The following is a 23,032-nucleotide window of genomic DNA, read 5'->3' on the forward strand; positions in this document are numbered from 1 at the left end:
ATGACAGGACTGATGGTAGCGCTCACTTTTTCTTCTCCAAACAAGGTTTTTTCTGGATGCCCCAAACAATCGGAAAGGGGATTCATCAAAGAAAATTACCTTACCCCAGTCCTCAGCAGTCCAATCCCTGCACTTTTGCAGGATATCAGTCTGTCTCTAATGTTTTTCCTGGAGAGAAGTGAATTCTTTGCTGCCCTTCTTGACACCAGGCCATCCTCCAAAAGTCTTCACCTCACTGTGCCTGCAGATGCACTCACACCTGCCTGCTACCATTCCTGATCAAGCTCTGTACTGGTGGTGCCCCGATTCCAAAGCTGAATCAACTGTAGGAGATGGTCCTGGCGCTTGCTGGACTTTCTTGGGCACCTTGAAGCCTTCTACGCAAATGCAGTGGAAAAGTTTTTTTATGGGATTACGTTCATTTTCATGGCAAAGAGGGACTTTGCAATTATTGCAATTCATCCAATCAACATTCTGGAATATTTGCAAATTGACATCATATTGACATCATAAAAACTGAGGCAGCAGACTTGTGAAAATTAATATATGTGTAATTCTCAAAACTTTTTGGCCAACTTTATACAGCTATGTTCACACCTTCCTGGAAATTGTTTATAATGGCTTTTATTGTATGTATGCATTTAATTAATGTTTGTATGACTTTGCTTGAACTGTTCTGATTGCTGCTATAGGCTGGAAATATCACCTGTATCCCTCCTGTGTGTCCTCCAGTAGCATGCACTGAGCCTGTCATGTCAGACTGCTGCTTGCAATGCCCAGGTTTGTACTGTACTCTTTTTCTTTAAAATTTAAGGATATGATATCACTGAAGGTGTAATTATGTTTCTTACAAATAGGAAATGTGTTTACAATTAAATATTGGATTAAAACTACACTTTTGATGAAACAAACTATATACATTGCAAGGAATTCTAGAAAATGTTCTTGCAGATTATTACCCATTTCTGTTTTAAACATATTGATTTTTGCATAATTCTTTTAACAGAGTGCTATATGGGAGGGTTTGTCTTTATTCTCACCACTTAAAGCTGAGTTCCACTGGTTTTTGTGTTTATTAAAAGTCAGCAGCTACAAAAAATATAGCTGCTGACTTTTAATAAACAGCCACTCACCTGTCCCATGGTCCAGCGATGCGGCCCCAAAGCCTCCGCTTTCTCCCCCTCCTCTTCACAGCTGGGCGCGCACTGCGCACGCGCAAGCCGCGCTGTGCTCCATCAATAGCCAGGCAGTGCTCTGGGACGTGTCCCAGAACATTGCCGGGAGGGAGTGGCCGCCTAGGAATCGCCTAGGCGGTCATAAGTGAGAAGCAGCAAGTGGGACAGGAAGTCCCACTTCAAACCAGGTACCCATCCCCCCCCCCCCACAAAAAAATGACATGCCGAATGTGGCGTGTCAGGGGGCGAGGGGTACTTAAAGCGGAAGTTCCACTTTTGGGGTGAACTCCACTTTAAGCAGTCTCAGGGCTGTGATAAGAAGAGTTACCCATCTGACATTGAGACCTAGAAAGCATTTCACCAAAAATGGAACCCCTTTTACATTAAATGCATAGCATTTGCTTTAAGCCTCATGTACGACAGAATACAACTTCGGAAGTGATGTCATGTCTTGTATTGTAATGTATTCTTTACTTTTTGAGCATGCGTGTCTTCCGATTTTCTTCAGATGAATACTGTACTGATTAAATGAAAAATCTTATGATCTGCAATCGTATGAGAAAATTTTTCGTGATTGTCCCTTTGGTTAATTTCAGATGAACTGTCTTGATCGGCTCTTGAAAGCTGTGTACTAACTATCAGATTAGCGTGTGATCGATTTGAAATCGGTATTTTTCGTCCATTTTCTGAGCTTGTGTACTAGGCTTTGAACTTTGGGTAAACTTTAAAAAAAAGGAAATGAGCCTACCAAATGAGACTATTTGGGATTTCTTAAGCAGTGTATATAATGGCCCTGGAATGTCAGGCTGCAAGGGATTGACATATGAAATGTTTGGCAGGTTAATTTAGTTTTTAGCTATCTGAGGATTGAAATGAAAAGTTCATTTTTAATATTACATTACAATCCTAATGTGTATCATCTAGGTAATTTATATATATATACTTTTTTTTATTTAGAAAGGTTTTCCTTTCTCTTACAGCCATGCCGTAATTCCAAGTTTCAGATTGCATGTACGAAGGTTTAAGAGAATGTACATTTTGTGTTTATGTATAATGTTCAGGATTAAAAAATACATATTTAAGACCTAGTTGAGGCCTTCTTAAATAAACCCATTGAGGTGGTACGCCACAAACTGGCCAAAATGATTGCCTTTATCTTTACAGCTGCTAATAAACTATTGCTTACTCCTGTAAATCTCCTGCACTTAATTTCCAGGAAGTTAAATCCCGCTTGAATGACATAATGGTTAATTAAAAATTGATGGCCATATTGGAAGACAAGCATAACAGATTCTAAAAATCTGGACCCCTTGGATAGTTTATTCCCAGCCTAACCACAGGTCGTTACACCTTTCATTTTACCCCTATACTGGGGCTTGAGATAGGGGAATTAGGTTTGTTGTGGCATTCCGAAGCGTCTCTTCTTTCCTGGTATCACCCCCCCTCGCTTTTTCTTTTCTTCTTTCTCACCTTCTTTTTAATTTCCTATTCTAACCCCTTGTTCTGATTGGATAGATATGTGATAACACACGTCCGCACTATTTTTTGTGCGATGACTTTGGATCCCTTTTTTTCCCTTCTCTTTTTAAATACTGTAGATGGAATTGGTATGGGGGAATTCAAGAGCGGTGCAGGCAGGTGTTTCTAGTACCCACTTGACCTCCAGAAGATTTACCACCCATGACCAGGCAATTTTTTGCATTTTGGCACTGTGTTACTTTAAATGACATGTGCTGTCATGCAACGCAGTATGCAAATTCTTTTTTTTTTTACCACAAATAGAGCTTTCTTTTGGTGGTATTTTTTGACCAATGGGTTTTTATTTTTTGTGCTATAACCAAAAAAAGAATAAACATTTTGAAAAAAAATATTTTGTACTTTCTACTAAAAAAACATATCCAATAAAAAAAATCAAAAAAATCAAATTTCTTCATAAATTAAGGCCAATATGTATTGTTACATATATTTGGTAAAAAAAAATCCCAAAAAGTGTATATTGATTGGTTTGCGCAAAAGTTATAGCATCTACAAACTATTGTGTGTACATATACTATTATTTTTATTTTTTTTTAATACTAGTAATGGCGGCAATCAGCAACTTATAGCGGGACTGCGATAGTATGGTGGGCAATCTGACTCTAACTGACAATTTCTGGGAACCAGTGACACTAATACAGTTATCAGTGCTAAAAATATACACTGTCACTGTACTAAAGACACTGGCTGGGAAGGGATTAAACATCTAGGGCGATCAAAGGTTTAAATGTGTGCTTAGCCAGTGTTTGTGTGTGTACTGTGTGGTGCTTTCACTAAGGGATGTTCCTCCTTGCTGATCAGCAGGTGCTGGCGGTCATCCATTTTCCAGCACCCGCTGATCAGCTTATGCTGTGACTAATCACAGCACAACTGGCGCGCCCCCCTACCCAGAAAAGCAGAATCGCGTATATATACATGATTCTGCGCAGCCGGCTTACCCTGTAGCAGTAAAGCTATTGTGTGCGGTCGCCAAGCGGGTACTGTTCTACAGGTTAATCCAAGTGGAGTTTATTCAGCTTTATGCTTGATTTGGCTTCTCCTTATTTTGTAACATATATTATCTAAAAATAGGGAACCCAATTAGGACTAAATTACAACCAATACGAGTTTCTATGGTTCAATCCAAGTGACTCTGTATTTTGCTACAATTTTCAATTTTTCAATAACATTTTATTTTGGCTACCTGTCTGAAAATATCAAAAACTTTGTTTACCTCCAGATGGATGTGAATTCCAAGGTAATATTTATCCTCATGGTGCCACGTTTAGCCGTGATGAAAATGGATGCACATCATGTCTGTGTCAGGTCTGTAGGGCTCCAAATTCTTTCTCCACTTTTGTGCTTTTTGTTGTAAATATTGTTGTTCACTTCTAAAATCTATGCTTCTCTGTGAAATTTTACAATCATGCAATGTGATATCTTACAGTCATGTAGACATTCCCCCAGTGAAAGTTATCTCAATTATCTGCATTGTGCATGAGTCATATTTTTTTTTTTTTTTTTTTTTAGAATGGAGTTGTAGAATGCTCTTTTCTCCCATGTCCCAGTCTTGAGTGCCCTAGAGAGGACTGGGTGCTGGAAACTGGACAATGCTGCTTCAAGTGTCAGCAACCATCACCAAGTACAGGTGCGTGACACTGTAACTATCCTGGCTTTGTTATACATATTGCAATTGTAATAATTTTTTCTTAAAGAAGAACTCCATCTTACCACACACTTTACAAGCTGGCCCAAACAAACTATGTCCCTCACTAACTTGTGAGGCTGCTGGATGTACTGTATAAGCTGTATGTAGCTGTGGCTACATACAGTATACCGCACTGTGTTCTGGGTGCGAGCCGAGACCTCCTTTCTTAAACCCAAAACAGAGAAAAGACGACCTCAGTGGTGCTCAGCCGCTCAGAGCAAACAATGTATTCTAGCAATGAATACAAAGCTTCCTCTGATTGGCAGTGGTTGTGACATCAGACCAGGGGTCAAGTCCTGGGGAAAAAAAAGTGTGGGAACTCACCCAAGATCCCCCCCACCTCAAAAATAAAAAAAGTGTGTGTATATATGTATATATATATATATATATATATATATATATATATATATATATATATAATATGCATACTCCTTTTTAAATAAAGTGCAACATTTATTGTAAAGTGCCAGTTTACGAGGATACCTCCAATTCACATGCGTTAAACAAATAAATATAGAATAGGTGTAACAACAAAATAATTTAACCTATATGCTTTACTAACAAAAAAACACCACAATGTGGGATAATGGTTCAATGCAGACTCACTGTGCCCATTAATGCAGACTCACTGTGCCCATTAATGCAGCCTCACTGTGCCCATCATTGCAGCCTCACTGTGCCCATCATTGCAGCCTGACTGTGCCCATTAATGCAGACTCACTGTGCCCATTAATGCAGACTCACTGTGCCCATCAATGCAGACTCACTGTGCCCATCAATGCAGCCTCACTGTGCCCATGAAATGCAGACTCACCTGTGCCCATCGATGCAGACTCACTGCGCCCATCACTGCAGACTCACTGTGCCCATTAATGCAGCCTCACTGTGCCCATCAATGCAGCCTCACTGTGCCCATCAATGCAGCCTCACTGTGTCCATCATTGCAGCCTCGCTGTGCCCATCATTGCAGCCTCCCTGTGCCCATCATTGCAGCCTAACTGTGCTCATCATTGCAGCCTGACTGTGCCCATCAGTGCAGACTCACTGTGCCCATCATTGCAGCCTCACTGTGCCCATGAAATGCAGACTCACCTGTGCCCATCAATGCAGACTCACTGTGCCCATCATTGTAGCCTCACTGTGCCCATGAAATGCAGACTCACCTGTGCCCATCAATGCAGACTCACCTGTGCCCATCAATGCAGACTCACCTGTGCCCATCAATGCAGACTCACTGTGCCCATCATTGTAGCCTCACTGTGCCCATGAAATGCAGACTCACCTGTGCCCATCAATGCAGACACACCTGTGCCCATCAATGCAGACTCACCTGTGCCTATCATTGCAGCCTCACTGTGCCCATCATTGCAGCCTCACTGTGCCTATCATTGCAGCCTCACTGTGCCCATCATTGCAGCCTCACTGTGCCCATTAATGAAGACTCACTGTGCCCATTAATGCAGTCTCACTGTATCCATCAATGCAGCCTCACTTTGCCCATCATTGCAGTCTCACTGTGCCCATTATTGCAGCTTCACTGTGCCCATGAAATGCAGACTCACCTGTGCCCATCATTGCAGCCTCACTGTGCCCATTAATGAAGACTCACTGTGCCCACCATTGCAGCCTCACTGTGCCCATGAAATGCATACTCACTGTGCCCATCAATGCAGACTCACTGGGCCCATCATTGCAGCCTCACTGTGCCCATCAATGCAGCCTCACTGTGCCCATCATTGCAGCTTCACCATGCCCATCACTGCAGCCTCACTGTGCCCATGAAATGCAGTCCCACCCGTGCCCATCAATGCAGCCACCTCAAAAATAAAAGTGTGTGTGTGTGTATATATATAATATTCATACTCCTTTTTAAATAAAGTGCAACATTTATGGTAAAATGCCAGTTTATGAGGACACCTCCAAAATTCACATGCGTTAAACAAATGAATATAGAATAGGTGTAACAACAAAATAATTTAACCTATATGCTATACTAACAAAAAAACACCACAATGTGTGATAATGGTTCATTGCAGACTCACTGTGCCCATTAATGCAGACTCACTGTGCCCATTAATGCAGCCTCACTGTGCCCATCATTGCAGCCTGACTGTGCCCACCATTGCAGCCTGACTGTGCCCACCATTGCAGCCTGACTGTGCCCATCAATGCAGACTCACTGTGCCCATCAATGCAGACTCACTGTGCCCATCATTGCAGCCTCACTGTGCCCATTAATGAAGAATCACTGTGCCCATCGATGCAGACTCACTGTGCCCATCGATGCAGACTCCCTGTGCCCATCACTGCAGCCTCACTGTGCCCATCAATGCAGACTCACTGTGCCTATTATTGCAGCCTCACTGTGCCCATCAATGCAGCCTAACTGTGTCCATCATTGCAGCCTCACTGTGCCCATCATTGCAGCCTCACTGTGCCCATGAAATGCAGACTCACTGTGCCCATCAATGCAGACTCACTGTGCCCATCATTGCAGCCTCACTGTGCCCATCAATGCAGCCTCACTGTGCCCATCATTGCAGCCTCACTGTGCCCATGAAATGCAGACTCACCTGTGCCCAGTGGCATCCTTAAGGGGTGGCTATTGAGGTTGGAGCCCTGAATCTGGGACCCATAGCCCCAAGTCCAAGGCTGGCCCTATCATGAGAGTGTCCCAAGCTGCCTGACACATCGCTGTCTGCACTCCGTACTTCACTGACACCCAGAGAAGGGAGATGAGTGTGAGAGCGAGTCTCCTCCTTTCACCGCCCATATCATAGTCGGGATGAAGTTTCTCACACTGAGCTCCTGAGCAGGTGAGTACAGGCCACGGGGCGGGGGAAAACTCTGTATGCACTCCGCCTCTTGTATACACTAGGCTCTCTGTATATACCCAGCCTCTCTGTATACACTAGCCTCTCTGTATACCCAGCCTCTCTGTATACACCCAGCCTCTCTGTGTATACTCTGCCTCTCTGTGTATACCCAGCCTCTCTGTATACACCCAGCCTCTCTGTGTATACCCAGCTTCTCTGTATATACCCAGCCTCTCTGTATATACACTATCCACTCTGTATATACACAGCCTCTCTGTATATACACTAGCCTCTTTGTATACCCAGCCTCTCTGTATATACACTAGCCTCTTTGTATACCCAGCCTCTCTGTATATACACTAGCCTCTCTGTATATATCCAGCATCTCTGTATATACCCAGCCTCTCTGTATATACCCAGCCTCTCTGTATATACACTAGCCTCTCTGTATATACCCAGCATCTCTGTATATACCCAGCCTCTCTGTATATGCCCAGCATCTCTGTATATACCCAGCCTCTCTGTATATACCCAGCCTCTCTGTATATACCAGGCCTCTCTGTATATGCCCAGCCTCTCTGTATATACCCAGCATCTCTGTATATACCCAGCCTCTCTGTATATACACCAGCCTCTCTGTATATACCCAGCCTCTCTGTATATACCCAGCCTCTCTGTATATGCCCAGCATCTCTGTATATACCCAGCATCTCTGTATATACCCAGCCTCTCTGTATATACACCAGCCTCTCTGTATATACCCAGCCTCTCTGTATATGCCCAGCCTCTCTGTATATGCCCAGCCTCTCTGTATATGCCCAGCCTCTCTGTATATGCCCAGCATCTCTGTATATACCCAGCCTCTCTGTATATACCCAGCCTTTCTGTATACCTAGCCTCTCTGTATATACACTAGCCTCTCTGTATATACCCAGCCTCTCTGTATATACACTAGCCTCTCTGTATATAGACTAGCCTCTCTGTATATACACTAGTCTCTCTGTATATACACAGCCTCTCTGTATATACACTAGCCTCTCTGTATATACACAGCCTCTCTGTATACCCAGCTTCTCTGTATATACCCAGCCTCTCCGTATATAACTATCTTCTCTATATATACCCAGCCTCTCTGTATATACACTAGCCTCTCTGCATATACCCAGCCTCGCTGTATATACACTAGCCTCTCTGTATACCTAGCCTCTCTGTGTATACCCAGCCTCTCTGGATACCTAGCATCTTTGTATATACACCAGCCTCTCTGTTTATACCCAGCCTCTCTGTATACCCAGCCTCTCTGTATATACACTAGCCTCTCTGTATATACACAGCCTCTCTGTATACACAGCCTCTCTGTGTATATATATATATATATATATATATATATGCCCACCCAAGCGTATGACTTTCTTTACTTCGCTGCTATGGGCTCTAGCCCCAGATCTTTTGTAGACCTAGCAACGCCCCTGCCTGTGCCCATCAATGCAGACTCACTGTGCACATCATTAGAGCCTCACTGTGCTCATGAAATGCAGACTCACCTGTGCCCATCAATACAGACTCGCTGTGCCCATCATTGCAGACTCACTGTGCCCATCAATACAGACTCGCTGTGCCCATCATTGCAGACTCACTGTGCCCATCATTGCAGCCTCACTGTGCCCATCATTGCAGCCTCACTGTGCCCATCATTGCAGCCTCACTGTGCCCATCATTGCAGCCTCACAGTGCCCATCATTGCAGCCTCATAGTGCCCATCAATGCAGCCTCACTGTGCCCTTCTTTGCAGCCTCACTGTGCCCATGAAATGCCGACTCACCTGTGCCCATCATTGCAACCTCACTGTGCCCATAAATGCAGCCTCGCTGTGCCCATAAATGCAGCCTCACTGTGCCCATCATTGCAGCCTCACCATGCCCAACAATGCAGCCTCACCATGCCCATCATTGCAGCCTCACTGTGCCCATCAATGCAGCCTCACCATGCCCATTGTTGCAGCCTTACTGTGCCCATCATTTCAACCTTACTCTGCCCATCATTGCAGGCCCCCAAAGCTCAAGGTGGGAAGCATTGCAAGCCAATGGCAATTTGCAAAAATCTAAACCAATGATGTCCCTGTCAGTGGTAGAGTGTAGCGTGCGTAGTACTGCAGCAAGGGTTAATAGATCATTGGGCTTTCGCTGAGCTCACGCTGTTCACTGCTAGATTGTTGGGCTTGAACTGACTGACATCGTTCTATACCGCCAGGCAGCATTGAACACAGCGGGAGCGGCGCCCATAGTCCCACCCACCACTAGGGAACTGGCTCGCAATCAACATTTCAGTTAATTCCAAAGGTGTTCAATAGGTAGGAGGGTAGGGCTCTGTGCAGACCACTTGAGTTCCTCCATATTGTTCTGGCTTTCTGCACAGGAGCACAGTCGTGCTGGAACAGAAAAGTGCCTTCCTCAAACTGTTGCCACAGGGTTGCCAGTACACAATTTTGTAATATGTTTTTGTATGCTGTAGCATGAACAGAAACATATAAACTCAGTTATTTTGACGGATGCCCACTTACTTTTGGCCATATAGTAAATGTAACAGTCAGTTTTCCCAAAATTTTGGGCTATGTGGTACAGTATAGCCTTCATAGGAATACAAGGATAATGTCCTTCCATAGGGAACAAAAATAGATCAGTTCTCAGCAACTGAGTGTGGGGAATACTTGTCTACAAGGTCTACAAAAAAGCTCCAAAGGCATTATAAGGGAATAAAAGCTGTGCTTCTTCACCCAAAATGGTAGAGTTAATTTATACAGAATATTTGATTTAAAATGCTTTGTTGTTTTCATATTCTAGGATGTCCATTTGATGACAATGGAATTGAGATTCCAGTTGGTCAGATCTGGTCTCCTGGGGATCCCTGTTCAATCTGCATTTGCCAGGTATAATTCAAGTTTCAAAAACATACCTATCTAATTTAAAGAGAACAAGTCACGCTTGAGCTTTTGCAATAATATGAATATTAGTGAATCTAATTTTAATTGCAGCCACTAAATGTAGTGGCTGTGTATTTCCCAGCTTTTTTTTCCTTTATTTTCATCTGGTGATCTTGGCAGTAACTTGCTACCCTTCCTGTCCTTAACGTGACAACCCTCATTCACTGCACTATATCACACAGAGATGTAGTGTTGTCATCCACCCTGATTGGGACTTAAAAGCACATCTTCTTTTCTTCATCTCGATTGGAAGGCATCTAACATTGTTTGAAATTTCATTCACCAGTGACATTAATACAGTGATCAGTGATAATACTATACATGGTCAATGTACTAATGACACTGGCTGGGAAGTGGTTAACATCTAGGGCGATCAACTATATTTAATGTGTGTAAAGTGTACTGCTTTTAGTAAGAGATCTCTCAGATTCTCATCCTGTGATTGCACACAGTGAATCATTGGGCGGGACTTGCTGACAGGCTCCTGCTGTGTGCAATCACATGCGAATGTATCAGAGCAATAATTTTTTCCACCTTTGAAACGCCTCGACCAGAGGTATCACCGTATCTGAAGGAGATAATGTCTGCTGTGGTCTCTCTTCAGAAAACTCACAGTGCTTTGGAAATCCTTTATTATATACAATATTCGTATTAAACTGCAGTAAAAACAAATAAAGAAAGATATATAAAACATCAGTTTAAGATCTTATAAACTTACAGAATTACAGGTATTGATATTTTTACATAGCTACATTAGTCAAGCTTGGACCAATGTAACTATTCAAATACTATATTAGTGGGATCCCTCTAGAAGTTGGAAATCACTGTAATAGACATTGCTACTCCCATGATCTCCACTAGCTTCTGGGTCCTGTGCTGAGCCAATGCCCTGCTACCAATGCAGGAAGTCAGCCGCCCAGCACACATGTTTGGAAAGCTCTGGTTGAGTGCCTTTCCTCTTCAGGGAGAATTCCAGTCTCCCGAGGTGCTACTGATCCTAGGAGAGAGTTATTAAAACAGGAGATTGCAGTGTGGATTTCAGAAGGAACTGGGCTGAGGGCCCAGGGAAGATTGCTAAAGAAGTCCTGGGTCTGGAGGAGGATCTTTTTATCTTCCTCACTGAAGATCTACCTGTGGAGGCTGGGTGGCAGACAGCTCCAAGGGAATTGTGAGTAAAGACTTTGCTGTGGACTTTGGGTGTGTATGTGCTAAAAGAGATCTAAGTGCCAGAGGTTACTACATGGACTGGGGCTGCTTTGATTCTAGATCCGAGATTTTAGTCCTAGATATACTGGCCATTACCTGTTACCTCCAGGAAAGGCTGCTGTAAGAAGATTAGTGAGAAGTTTGTCCTTTCATTATTGCTATTGATCATTTTGGAGTGATCTGTGAGCCTAAACCCCTCTCCTGTTAATGTTTCTTCAAGCAATAAATGTTAAAAAGACATCCCCTGGACTGTGTTATTGGATCCAGTGTGAATGGACTGGTGCTTGTGGTGGTGGGCAGCCTCTGTACTTTTAGGGAAGAACCAGTTATTACCAGCAGCCCCTATGGGGGTAGTGCTACACAGGTTTTCTTAAAGCTCACAATATCTGATAACTATATCTACTATTGTTTCATTTAGGCAGACAGCACTATTGTGTGTAAGAAAACTGACTGCGTGGAGACTTGTCCCCATCCCATCATTGTGCCAGGACAGTGCTGCCCTGACTGCTCAGCAGGTAACTGCAGCCATGCAGACTAAATTTAACAAGATATTTCTGTTTATGGCAGGGTGGCTACACACAGGACCTTACTCCAGGCCCCCAAGTTCATTATCTTGAGAAAGCAGCCAGAGTAGAAAAGCCCTTTCTTTCTAGTATGCTGCAGAGTAGGACCTTTGCTGTGTGGTCTGCAAAAGCCTGACTCACCGTCGGCTAAGTCAGTCTAATAACTCTGCAATCAGCAAAACTTGTGCTTCCTGCTGAATGGAGGGTGCATGCTCTAATTTAGCAGGGGGTATGTCAGGCCTCTGCAGAGAAACCACTGCTTCCACAGAGAGCGCAGAGGTCACACTCTTCAGTTGCTGGCAGTGGACATGATTTTCTGCTCTAATGTGGTTGGTTTAGAAAAAAAATGAACTGTAAGAAAATGAGCACCTTATGATTTTTTCACCTGTAATATATTTAGCTGAAAATACAATCGGCTCTTCAGTGCTGTTTGTTTGAACATATGTGTTATTAACTGATTACAGATCAGAGAAGTGGCCATATTTGCTTTGTGCAATTTGGTGCAGACACACGCTGGAAGTCTTCAGCTTCCTTTAAAGGCGATGTCTGGGCTTCTGATGCGTTGCTGAATTTTTCAGGATTGGGCTGCCTCCAGATGCACCTGCTTTCTGTTTGTGCATTGCTATTTGTCCTACAGTTGGGAAACTCAGATCGTTTAGATTTAGAGATCACGCTGATCAGAGGTGCCTTGATGCAGAAGTGTGGCTTCCCTATGTATTTGAAAATGTATGCAATTAAAATCTCTGTTTAACTTGAGTAGCTAAACAAGATTAGTTAACTATTTGCTTTTTGCTGTCTAGCTTGAAAGTGTACTGGAAACCCCTTTAGTACTGTGTTATAATTGATGCCTGATATCTTGAAGGTTGCTCATATGGGCGAAGAACATACAGAAATAACGAGAGCTTTCCATCCACTTCAGATCCATGTCTCACCTGCATCTGTCTGGTAAGGGGTGTTTGGGAGACCAGTTTTGGTGAATTGGCTGCTGCATTTTCCCAAAACCCATCGGCAGGGACTACTAAGGCTGGGGCTACATGAGCCATTTATAGCCATTAGCTCCTTGCTGGCAGTAACCAAACTTGCAGCACTCTAAAATCAATATACTGTTACATAATCTGGTTTAAAAAAGTACCAAGTCCATCTAGTTCAACCAATAAAAGGAAAATGAGGTGATGTTAACCCAGTTAATGTTAAAGAAAATGTTAATGAGGTGATGCCAACCCAGTAGTTAAATCTGTTATTGTTATTGATAAAAAGATTTAATTGCACACGTAGCTCTAGGCTAAAAGCATTCCGCATTATTAGTGTAATGCCCCGTACACATGGTCGGACATTGATCGGACATTCCAACAAAAAAATCCTAGGATTTTTTCCGACGGATGTTGGCTCAAACTTGTCTTGCATACACACGGTCACACAAAGTTATCAGAAAATCCGATCGTTCTGAACGCGGTGACGTAAAACACGTAAGCCGGGACTATAAACGGGGCAGTAGCCAATAGCTTTCATCTCTTTATTCTGAGCATACGTGCCACTTTGTGCGTCGGATTTGTGTACACACGATCGGAAATTCCGACAACGGATTTTGTTGTCGGAAAATTTTATAGCCTGCTCTCAAATTTTGTGTGTCGGAAAATCCGATGGAAAATGTGTGATGGAGCCCACACACGGTCGGAATTTCCGACAACAAGGTCCTATCACACATTTTCCGTCGGAAAATCCGACCGTGTGTACGGGGCATTAGAGTGGGCTCAGTTTCATCTGGCCATACACTGATCGAAATTTGGCCGGTTTAGAAGGGACTGGATGAATTTCAATCAGCGTGTGGCCACCCCCCCCCATATGTGGTCGTCATTTGATCAACTTCTTTCAAACTGCCATGTTGAGAAACACACTTATTACACTTTAAAAACTCATTTATGACACCTGAAAGTATTAGTTTACTCCTGTTTACTCCTAACCTCAACATAATCCCATATTGTAAACCCAATTTGAACCCTGGCCCTAATGGCTATATATATATATATATATATACTATTGCCAATATTAGTAGCCAAAATATTATACCATCAAAAATGTCATGTGATTAAATCTTTGGTGACTACTTGTAACATGTTAAATTACTGCCAACTGTGCCAGAATGTGTGCAACAAAATTAATTCAATCATAGCAGGTAGGAACATAGTCATATTAAAGGTAACCTACAGTGCCTTGAAAAAGCATTCACACCTCTTGAAATTTTCCACATTTTATCATGTTACAGCCAAAAACGTAAATGTATTTTATTGGGATTTTATGTGATAGACCAACACAAAGTGGCACATAAGGAAGGAAAACGATAAATGGTTTTCAATATGTTTTACAAATAAATATCTGAAAAGTGTGGCGTGCATTTGTATTCAGCCCCCCTAAATCAATACTTTGTAGAACCACCTTTGACTGCAAGTACAGCTGCAAGTCTTTTTGGGTATGTCTCTACTAGCTTTGCACATCTAGAGAGTGACATTTTTGCCCATTCTTCTTTGAAAAATAGCTCAAGCTCTGTCAGATTGGATGGAGAGCAGGGCCAGACTGGGAATTTAAACCAGCCCCCTTGCATTCTTATACCAGCCCAAAATCATAACGTCATTATTTTCTGGTTCATGAAAGGGAAAGCTATGCATTTTAAAGCACATTTGAATGGTGTATTATATATAGATAGATATGAAAGCACATAGGGCTAGGGGTATGTATATGTATATATATATATATATATATGAACATTCCAGTTAAAAGTGGTAACAGGGGTCAATCATCAAGGGGGACCCCAGGAACTCTGGGAACGTGAGGGGAGGGGGGAGGGGACTCTGGTCACCAGAAACCACCTTCCGCAGAAAGAATCCACTAATGTAGGGGGGTATAAGGGGGGAAACCTTTGTATCAGTGTCCCTTTACATTGTTGTATGCGGCCTCACTGTGCCCATAATCGCAGTCTCACTGTGCCCATCAATGCAGCCTCAATGTGCCCATCAATGCAGTCTCACTGTGCCCATCAATGCAGCCTCACTGTGCCCATCAATGCAGCCTCACTGTGCCTGCCCAAAATCGCAGCCTCACTGTGGCCATCAATGCAGCCTCACTGTGCCCATCAATGCAGCCTCAATGTGCCCATCAATGCAGCCTCAATGTGCCCATAATCGCAGCCTCACTGTGCCCAAAATTGCAGCCTCACTGTACCAATAATCGCTGCCTCACTGTGCCCATCAATACAGCCTCAATGTGCCCATAATTGCAGCCTCACTGTGCCCATAATCGCAGCCTCACTGTGCCCATAATCGCAGCCTCACTGTGCCCATAATCGCAGCCTCACTGTGCCCAGCCTCACTGTGCCCATAATCGCAGCCTCACTGTGCCATCAATGGAACCACAATGTGCCCATAATCGCAGCCTGATTGCCCAAAATTGCAGCCTCACTGCGCCCATCAATGCAGCCTCAATGTGCCCATAATCACAGCCTCACTGTGCCCATCAATGCAGCCTCACTGTGCCCAAAATCGCAGCCTCACTGTGCCCAAAATTGCAGTCTCACTGTGCCCATCAATGCAGCCTCAATGTGCCCATAATTGCAGCCTCACTGTGCCCAAAATTGCAGCCTCACTGTGCCCATTATTGCAGCCTCAATGTGCCCATAATCGCAGCCTCACTGTGCCCAAAATCACGGCCTCACTGTGCCCATCAATGCAGCCTCACTGTGCCCATCAATGCAGTCTCAATGTGCCCATAATCGCAGCCTCACTGTGCCATCAATGCAGCCTCAATGTGCCCATAATCGCAGCCTGACTGCCCAAAATGGCAGCCTCACTGTGCCCAAAATCGCAGGCTCAATGTGCCCATCAATGTGGCCTCACTGTGCCCATAATTGCAGCCTCACTGTGCCCAAAATGGCAGCCTCACTGTGCCCAAAATTGCAGCCACCTTGTGCCCATTATTGCAGCCTCAATGTGCCCAAAATCACGGCCTCACTGTGCCCATCAATGCAGCCTCACTGTGCCCATCAATGCAGTCTCAATGTGCCCATAATCGCAGCCTCACTGTGCCCAAAATCGCAGCCTCACTGTGCCATCAATGCAGCCTCAATGTGCCCATAATCGCAGCCTGACTGCCCAAAATTGCAGCCTCACTGTGCCATCAATGCAGCCTCAATGTGCCCATAATCGCAGCCTGACTTCCCAAAATCGCAGCCTCACTGTGCCATCAATGCAGCCTCAATGTGCCCATAATCGAAGCCTGACTGCCCAAAATGGCAGCCTCACTGTGCCCAAAATCGCAGGCTCAATGTGCCCATCAATGTGGCCTACTGTGCTTATGAATGCAGACTCACCATAGCCTGCTCTTGATCACATACACAGCGGACATCTCCTGCTGTGTGTCACAGAGCTGGGTCTGTGTGTTGTCGGCGGTGCTGTAACAAGGTCCCAACCCCCTAGACCGGCTCGATAGGCGGAACACAGATTCAATCTACTATCACACCAGCCGGTCTAGGGGGGCGGGACCTTGTAATAGCGCCGCCAACACACAGACCCAGCTCTGTGACACACAGCACTCCTGTTGTGTGTGACAAAGAAGAGGAGGAGGCGGGAGCGCTGCAGCCTGCAGCCACAGATCAAAGTGGCCCCAGGGCAGGCGGCCTACCGGAAAATTTCCCGGTATCCCGGTAGGCCAGTCCGGCCCTGAAGGAGAGCGTCTTTGAACAGCAATTTTCAAGTCTTGACACAGATTCTCAATTGGATTAAGGTCTGGACTGGGCCGTTCTAACACATGAATTTCCATTGAAGCTCTGGCTGTATGTTTAAGGTCATTGTCATGCTGGAAGGTGAACCTCTGCCCCAGTCTCAAGGCTTTTGCAGACTCTAATGCCCTGTACACACGGTTTGATTTTCCGATGGAAAATGTGTGATAGGTCCTTGCTGTTGGAAATTCCGACCGCGTGTGGGCTCCATCACACATTTTCCATCGCAATTTCCGACACACAAAGTTTGAGAGCTTGCTATAAAATTTTCCGACAACAAAATCCGTTGTCGGAAATTCCGATCGTGTGTACACAAATCCGACGGACAAAGTGCCACGCATGCTCAGAATAAATTAAGAGACGAAAGCTATTGGCTACTGCCCCGACGTATGTGCTTTACGTCACCGCGTTCAGAACGATCGGATTTTCCGATAACTTTGTGTGACCGTGTGTATGTAAAACAAGATTGATGGAAAAAATCCATGGACTTTGTTGTCGGAATGTCCGATCAATGTCCGACCGTGTGTACGGGGCATATCAGGTTTTCTTCCAAGATTGCCTCTGTATTTGGCTTCATCCATCTCCCCATTAATTCTGACTAGCTTCCCTGTCCCTGCTGAAGAAAAGAATCCCCACAACATGATGTTGCCACCACCATGTTTCACAGTAGGGATGGTGTATTGAGGGTGATGTGCAGTGTTAGTTTTCTGCCACACATAGCGTTTTTCTTTTAGGCCAAAACGTAAATTTTGGTCTCATCTGACCAGAGGACCTTCTTCCACATGTTTGCCGAGTCCCCCACATGGCTTCTCGCAAACTGCAAATGAGACTTCTTATGGCTTTCTTTCAACAATGGCTTTATTCTTGCCACTCTTCCATAAAGGCCAGATTTGTGGAGTGCACAACTAATAGTCGTCCTGTGGACAGATTCTCCTACCTGAGCTGTGGATCTCTGCAGCTCCTCCAGAGTTACCATGGGCCTATTGGCTGCTTCTCTAATTAATGCTCTCCTTGCCCTTGCCCGGCTTGTCAGTTTAAGTGGACGGCCATGTCTTGGTAGGTTTGCAGTTGTGCCATACTCTTACCATTTTCGGATGCACTGTATACCAACAGACATTTGAAGGCTACCATTGTTGACCTCCAAATAGACTGGCACTCTGCAAGTGCAGTTGCTCCAGAGCTTAGTAAATGAGGAGAAACTTTGCTGACTTCCACAATGCGCAAGCAAAAATGCTTTTTTCTCCCCTTGCATGTGATTGAGTGTTTTTTGTAAATGTAGCAAGGTCCCAGGCCTCCTTCGGTCTAATGAGAACCTCCAGGGCCAGGGATAGCTGACATCCTTCTGTATATGGTGGGGTTGTGAGGCATAGTGGGTGCAAAGCAGTTAGAGACATTGGGCGCTAGACTCTTCTTGAATGCAAAAGAGATTTTATTTCTCTTAACAGAACTTTGGGATAGAGGGTTAGGGCCAGGACACCCTTAGGTAGTTGCAAAATTAATTGGCAGACTCTGAGACTTCAACAGGAGAACAGCCATGCAGGGAAAAGCATCAAGCAAGACACCACTTCTGCATGTGTAGGGATGCTGTCTCTTATGGCAACAGTCTTTAACATTTTCCAACACAAAGTGTAACAGTTCCTTCACTTCCACTACAATCACTTCTTGTAGTTCTTCAGCCCACTGAGCGCCTAGTCTCTCACTAGACTAGATGATTCACTGCCACTGAATCCCTTGAGCTCCTCTATTCTTCACAATAGTATCTTCCTCAAGCGTCATCCCCGTCTCTCTGCTTGGTCCTTAGCTGGGCACTCAAGATACTTCTCAAGCTTCACCCCGCTGGCCGGCTCGGTCCCTGGCTTGACACAAAAGGCTGGTCTGCAAGTATCACCTCCGCTGGCTGGGTCCCTGGCATGATACCCACTCAAGTTTCCTGTTTCTTCACCGTCTCCGGTTGGTGAGAATACTGCTCTGGTACTTGCTTCAGCTACTCACTGTGGTCCCTGGTAATAAGGTGGATGGTCCCTTAGTGGTGACAGCTTCCCCTCTACCCCCGACCACGACAGGTTCTCCGGCTGGCAGAACCGTCATTTCTGGTTGGACTGCAAGCCACAATCCCAACCTTGCGCTGCTCTCTTGCTTCTGGATAGGCCCTCAGATAGCCTAGCAGCCAGATGTGCCCGGGATAGGCCCAAACTCCGGCCTAGCAGCCGGGCAGCACAACACACGTCCACCCATATGGCCGTCCAGGTGGCACAGAACAGTGATCGCCTGACTCTACCCAAATATATAGGTTCTCCCAGCAGGCCAAGGGATTTAAGAAAACCCCTGCCCATTGGCTGAGACACCCCATATACCCATAATCTGACCTTGCAGTACCCTTGTCTAATAACACCAATTGCCCGGCCACCTAATGGCAAAAGAAAAAGTGCAGCAATCGCAGACAGAGTGAAATTAATTGATCCCCAACAATTAGCCAGGGTAGCTATACCTGGCAGGTAAATTTAGAAGCAACACTGCCTAAACACCAGGGTCCTACATCAAGTTAAACTTTACCTCTTTTTTTAAGCTCTGGAGCAACTACACATGCAAAGTACACAGTCTATTTGCATTTGGTAAATCAACCTTGTTGGGGTACTGGTTCAAAACAAGTACAGTATGAGCATTGTGGCCAGGCTTTTTTAATTGAAGAGTTAGGCAGTGGCAGTTGTTACATTACCGTAGCTAAAAAAAAATTAGTAAGTATGGTTCCTTTAAAATGTTGTCCCTTAAAGGATCCATACTTACAAATTTTTTTCAGCTACGGTAATGCTGTATGTGTTTCTAGTGACTAGTTTGAAAAACACCAGATTGACAAATTATCTTAGCATGTAACCCACTGAAGTCTGTGTGATCATAGACCTTTCCTTAGATACTGTTTTTATTATTTGCAGGTGGGCACAGTAGCCTGCTCTCCCATTGAATGTGCCCCAAACTGTACCTACCCCTTCCATGATGAGGGAGAGTGTTGTCCTGTGTGCCGAGGTAGGAACTTGACAGATCTTTCTCTTAGTTGTGAATTTCTACATATCCTAATATTTGTGTCACTGCAGACTGCACATATGAAGGGAGGAAAGTGTTAAACCATCAGACATTTTCACTGGAAAGCGAGCCCTGCACTCAGTGCACCTGCCAGGTAAGCAGACCAAGCTTCAATAAAGGGAAATATGGAACAATAGAAAGTCGACAAGACCCAAATGTAATGCTTGTAGATTTCCTAAGTTGACTTGAACACATAATCGCTGAATGCACTTGTTGGAGTGAATTTACCAAAGTCATATAGATTGTTCACTATGTAAGAGAAGTTGCACTTTGCAAGGGAATTTTCCCCAGAGCTTAGTGAATGTGGTGAAATTTCACTTTGCAAAGAATACCAAAACATTTACAAATAATAAACAAAACAAAAAGACAATACAAAAAAACCCTGAATTTTTGTTTGCACATGGTTGGATGATGGCGGTCATCAGAGATTTACTTCATTCACTGAGGCCTGGGGAATATTCCCTTGTAAAGTACAGCTTCTCTTTCAAAATGAACACGCTATTTGCCTTTAGTAAATCAAGCCTATTGCATTTCCTTACGTTATTGCATATCATACAGGTGAGAAAGTAAGGAGAATTTTACAGCTGATATTTCTCTTGGATTCTATGTAATGCTTTACAGTACAAAATGTTGTAGTAAAAAGCTGTGAAAAAAGAATTATCCTCTTCAGGTCAACTATATAGTAAAATTATTTGATTTTAATTGCCAGCTTCTATTCTGCACTTTCTACTAGAAATCACACTGGTAGGGAGATATAAAGTTTAAATTACACTTACCCCAGTGCAGTCCTTTCTAATTTATGTATCTCCATAAAACTGGAGAGAGATCGCGGCAGCGCCACTAGCTCACTGCTTCCAGTTTGTGCACTCTACTTCTGTTTCTGGTAAATTCTGAATTGAATAGTCACTTCAAAAGCAGCCCTATACCCTTCCACTGCATGCATGCAGATCACCAGTGGCCACCCTTACATTTTTTAAAACCTTCAGCCCATATGTGAGCAGAACATAAAGATGTTTCTTATCTCCCGGTATAACATCACCTATGAAGAACAAGTCAGAAAGATAAAACCTTTTATGACCATTAAAAACCTTTTTAATTGGTATGCAGATTATGAGAATTACTATGCCAAAGCTGAATTCCAGATATAGATATGTTTGCATAGTTACATTGGTCCAGCATGGACCAATGTAAGTGTTCATATTTTATAACTGGCTGATCCTTATGGAAGTGGAGAATCACTGTAATAGCCACAGCTACTACAGTACGCCTCGCAATCTTCTAGGTCCTAGGTGCTATTCAGAGAACACCTCGAATTTTCCTCAATGAACACAAAGTATTCTCTGATTGAACGAGGTAGATAGGCAGGGCAGTGACATCATAATCTTTACCTCCTTAATTTGTATTTATTGAGAAAAACACAAGGCATTCTCTGAATGGCACTTGTGCTAAGTAGGGATGAGCCGAACACCCCCTGGTTCGGTTTGCGGCAGAACATGCGAACAGACAAAAAAAATAGTGCGAACACCATTAAAGTCTATGGGACTCGATCGTGAAAAATCAAAAGTGCTAATTTTAAAGGCTAATATTCAAGTTATTGTCATAAAAAGTGTTTGGGGACCCGGGTCCTGCCCCAGGGGACATGTATCAATGCAAAAAAAGTTTTAGAGACGGACGTTTTTTCAGGAGCAGTGATTTTAATAATGCTTAAAGTGAAACAATAAAAATGAAATATTCCTTTAAATATTGTGCCTGGGGGGTGTCTATAGTATGCCTGTAAAGTGGCACATTTTTCCTGTGTTTAGAAAAGTCCCTGCACAAAATGGAATAAAAGTAATTTAAAACTGCTTGCGGCTGTAATGTAATGTTGCCCCCCCCGCCCATTACCAGGCCCTTTGGGGAACCCCGCACCCAAATTTAAAAAAAAATGTGTGGGGACCCCAGGTCCTATATACTCTGAACAGCAGTATACGGGCGGTCCCCGGGTTACAAACAAGATAGGGACTGTAGGTTTATTCATAAGTTGAATCTGTTCTGTGAATCTGTAAGTGTAGCTCCAACCAAAAAATCTATTTTTAAGCTTTTTGGATAACATGGGGAAGGGTTATCATCACCCCTGTATTTTTTTTGCTGTCTGTGCCCCTGTTCAGAAGATTTCACCTCACTTTCTGTCCCAATGACAATTGGATTTAGAAAATGTGGGGTTATTAGGGAAACAAGGATTGGTGATAAAGCATCAGTGGAGACACATTTTTCCCATAATAACTCTTACAGGAGAGAATTTCCCTTCCTAGGGGTAGATTTCCTCCCACTTCCTGTTGTCTCCCTCCGTTTCTAAGTAGGAGTCATTTGTAAGTCGGATGTTTAAAAAGAGGGGACCGCCTGTATATACTATACAGCCTGCCCTATACACTCTGCGGAAAATTGGGCCTTAGGTGTTGGTGGTACCAGAACACTGTAAGCCCTTAGTTACTCTTGGTGGGCGCTGGAACGGGCCCTGTTGTGAAATATTATATCAAGAATTGTAATTACGCTCCCCTGTTAAACAGGGGCATAAAAATCCTCTGCAGAGGAAGAGGCCATAGAGGAAGAAGAAGAGGAGGGGGTGGAGGAGAGAGCTGTGCAAAATCACCACTAGCATTTTGGAGGCGTGGTGGTGGAACAAGCTCCAACAATACTGAACCCTGTCCTGCATCCTTCCCAGCTGCCAGCAGAGTTACCCAGTGCGCTGTGAAAGAAAGGTAATGTCCCTGTCCATGCCTGCTGGACCATGAGTCAGCAGTAATATGCACCTTACTGCTGACCGCCCTGTCCAACGAGGCCAAGACATTGCCTTCCACATGCTGGTAGAGAGCCGAAATGGCCTTCCGTGAAAAGAAATGGCGTTTGGGAACCTGCCACTGAGGTACCGCACATTCCACAAATTCATGAAAGGGGGCAGAGTCTACCAGCTGAAAAGGCAGCAGTTGCAGTGCTAACAATTTGGCCAAGCTAGCATTCAGACGCTGAGCATGTGGATGGCTGGGACTGAATTTCTTTCGATGGTTTAGCAACTGGGGTAGGGGAATTTGCCTGCTAAAATCCGATGTTGGTGTACCGCTAGCAAATTGGCCACAAGTACTTGGGACACCTATTTCTATACCTTCACTGCAGGTTTCTGAGAGGACTGGAGGTATAGTGGGGTTGGAGATCCGTGCTGATAAGGAGCAAGGAGAGGTCTGCCTTG

The 23,032-nt window shown here is 44.1% G+C and overlaps 1 protein-coding gene across 2 annotated transcripts in view; it reads left to right on the forward strand.

Annotated features, from left to right (window-relative positions):
• Positions 1-23,032, forward strand: part of VWCE (von Willebrand factor C and EGF domains) — a 141,983-nt gene that overhangs the window by 64,398 nt on the left and 54,553 nt on the right. For both annotated transcript variants that reach the window (XM_073604578.1, XM_073604579.1), the window contains 8 exons: positions 693-780; positions 3,931-4,016; positions 4,221-4,338; positions 10,055-10,140; positions 11,819-11,915; positions 12,826-12,908; positions 19,662-19,752; positions 19,821-19,903. In XM_073604578.1, coding sequence (XP_073460679.1) covers positions 693-780; positions 3,931-4,016; positions 4,221-4,338; positions 10,055-10,140; positions 11,819-11,915; positions 12,826-12,908; positions 19,662-19,752; positions 19,821-19,903 — 732 coding nt within the window. The remainder of the gene's footprint in view (positions 1-692; positions 781-3,930; positions 4,017-4,220; positions 4,339-10,054; positions 10,141-11,818; positions 11,916-12,825; positions 12,909-19,661; positions 19,753-19,820; positions 19,904-23,032) is intronic.

This window comes from Aquarana catesbeiana, linkage group LG11 (assembly GCF_042186555.1).
Source record: "Aquarana catesbeiana isolate 2022-GZ linkage group LG11, ASM4218655v1, whole genome shotgun sequence".
Lineage (NCBI taxonomy): Eukaryota > Metazoa > Chordata > Amphibia > Anura > Ranidae > Aquarana > Aquarana catesbeiana.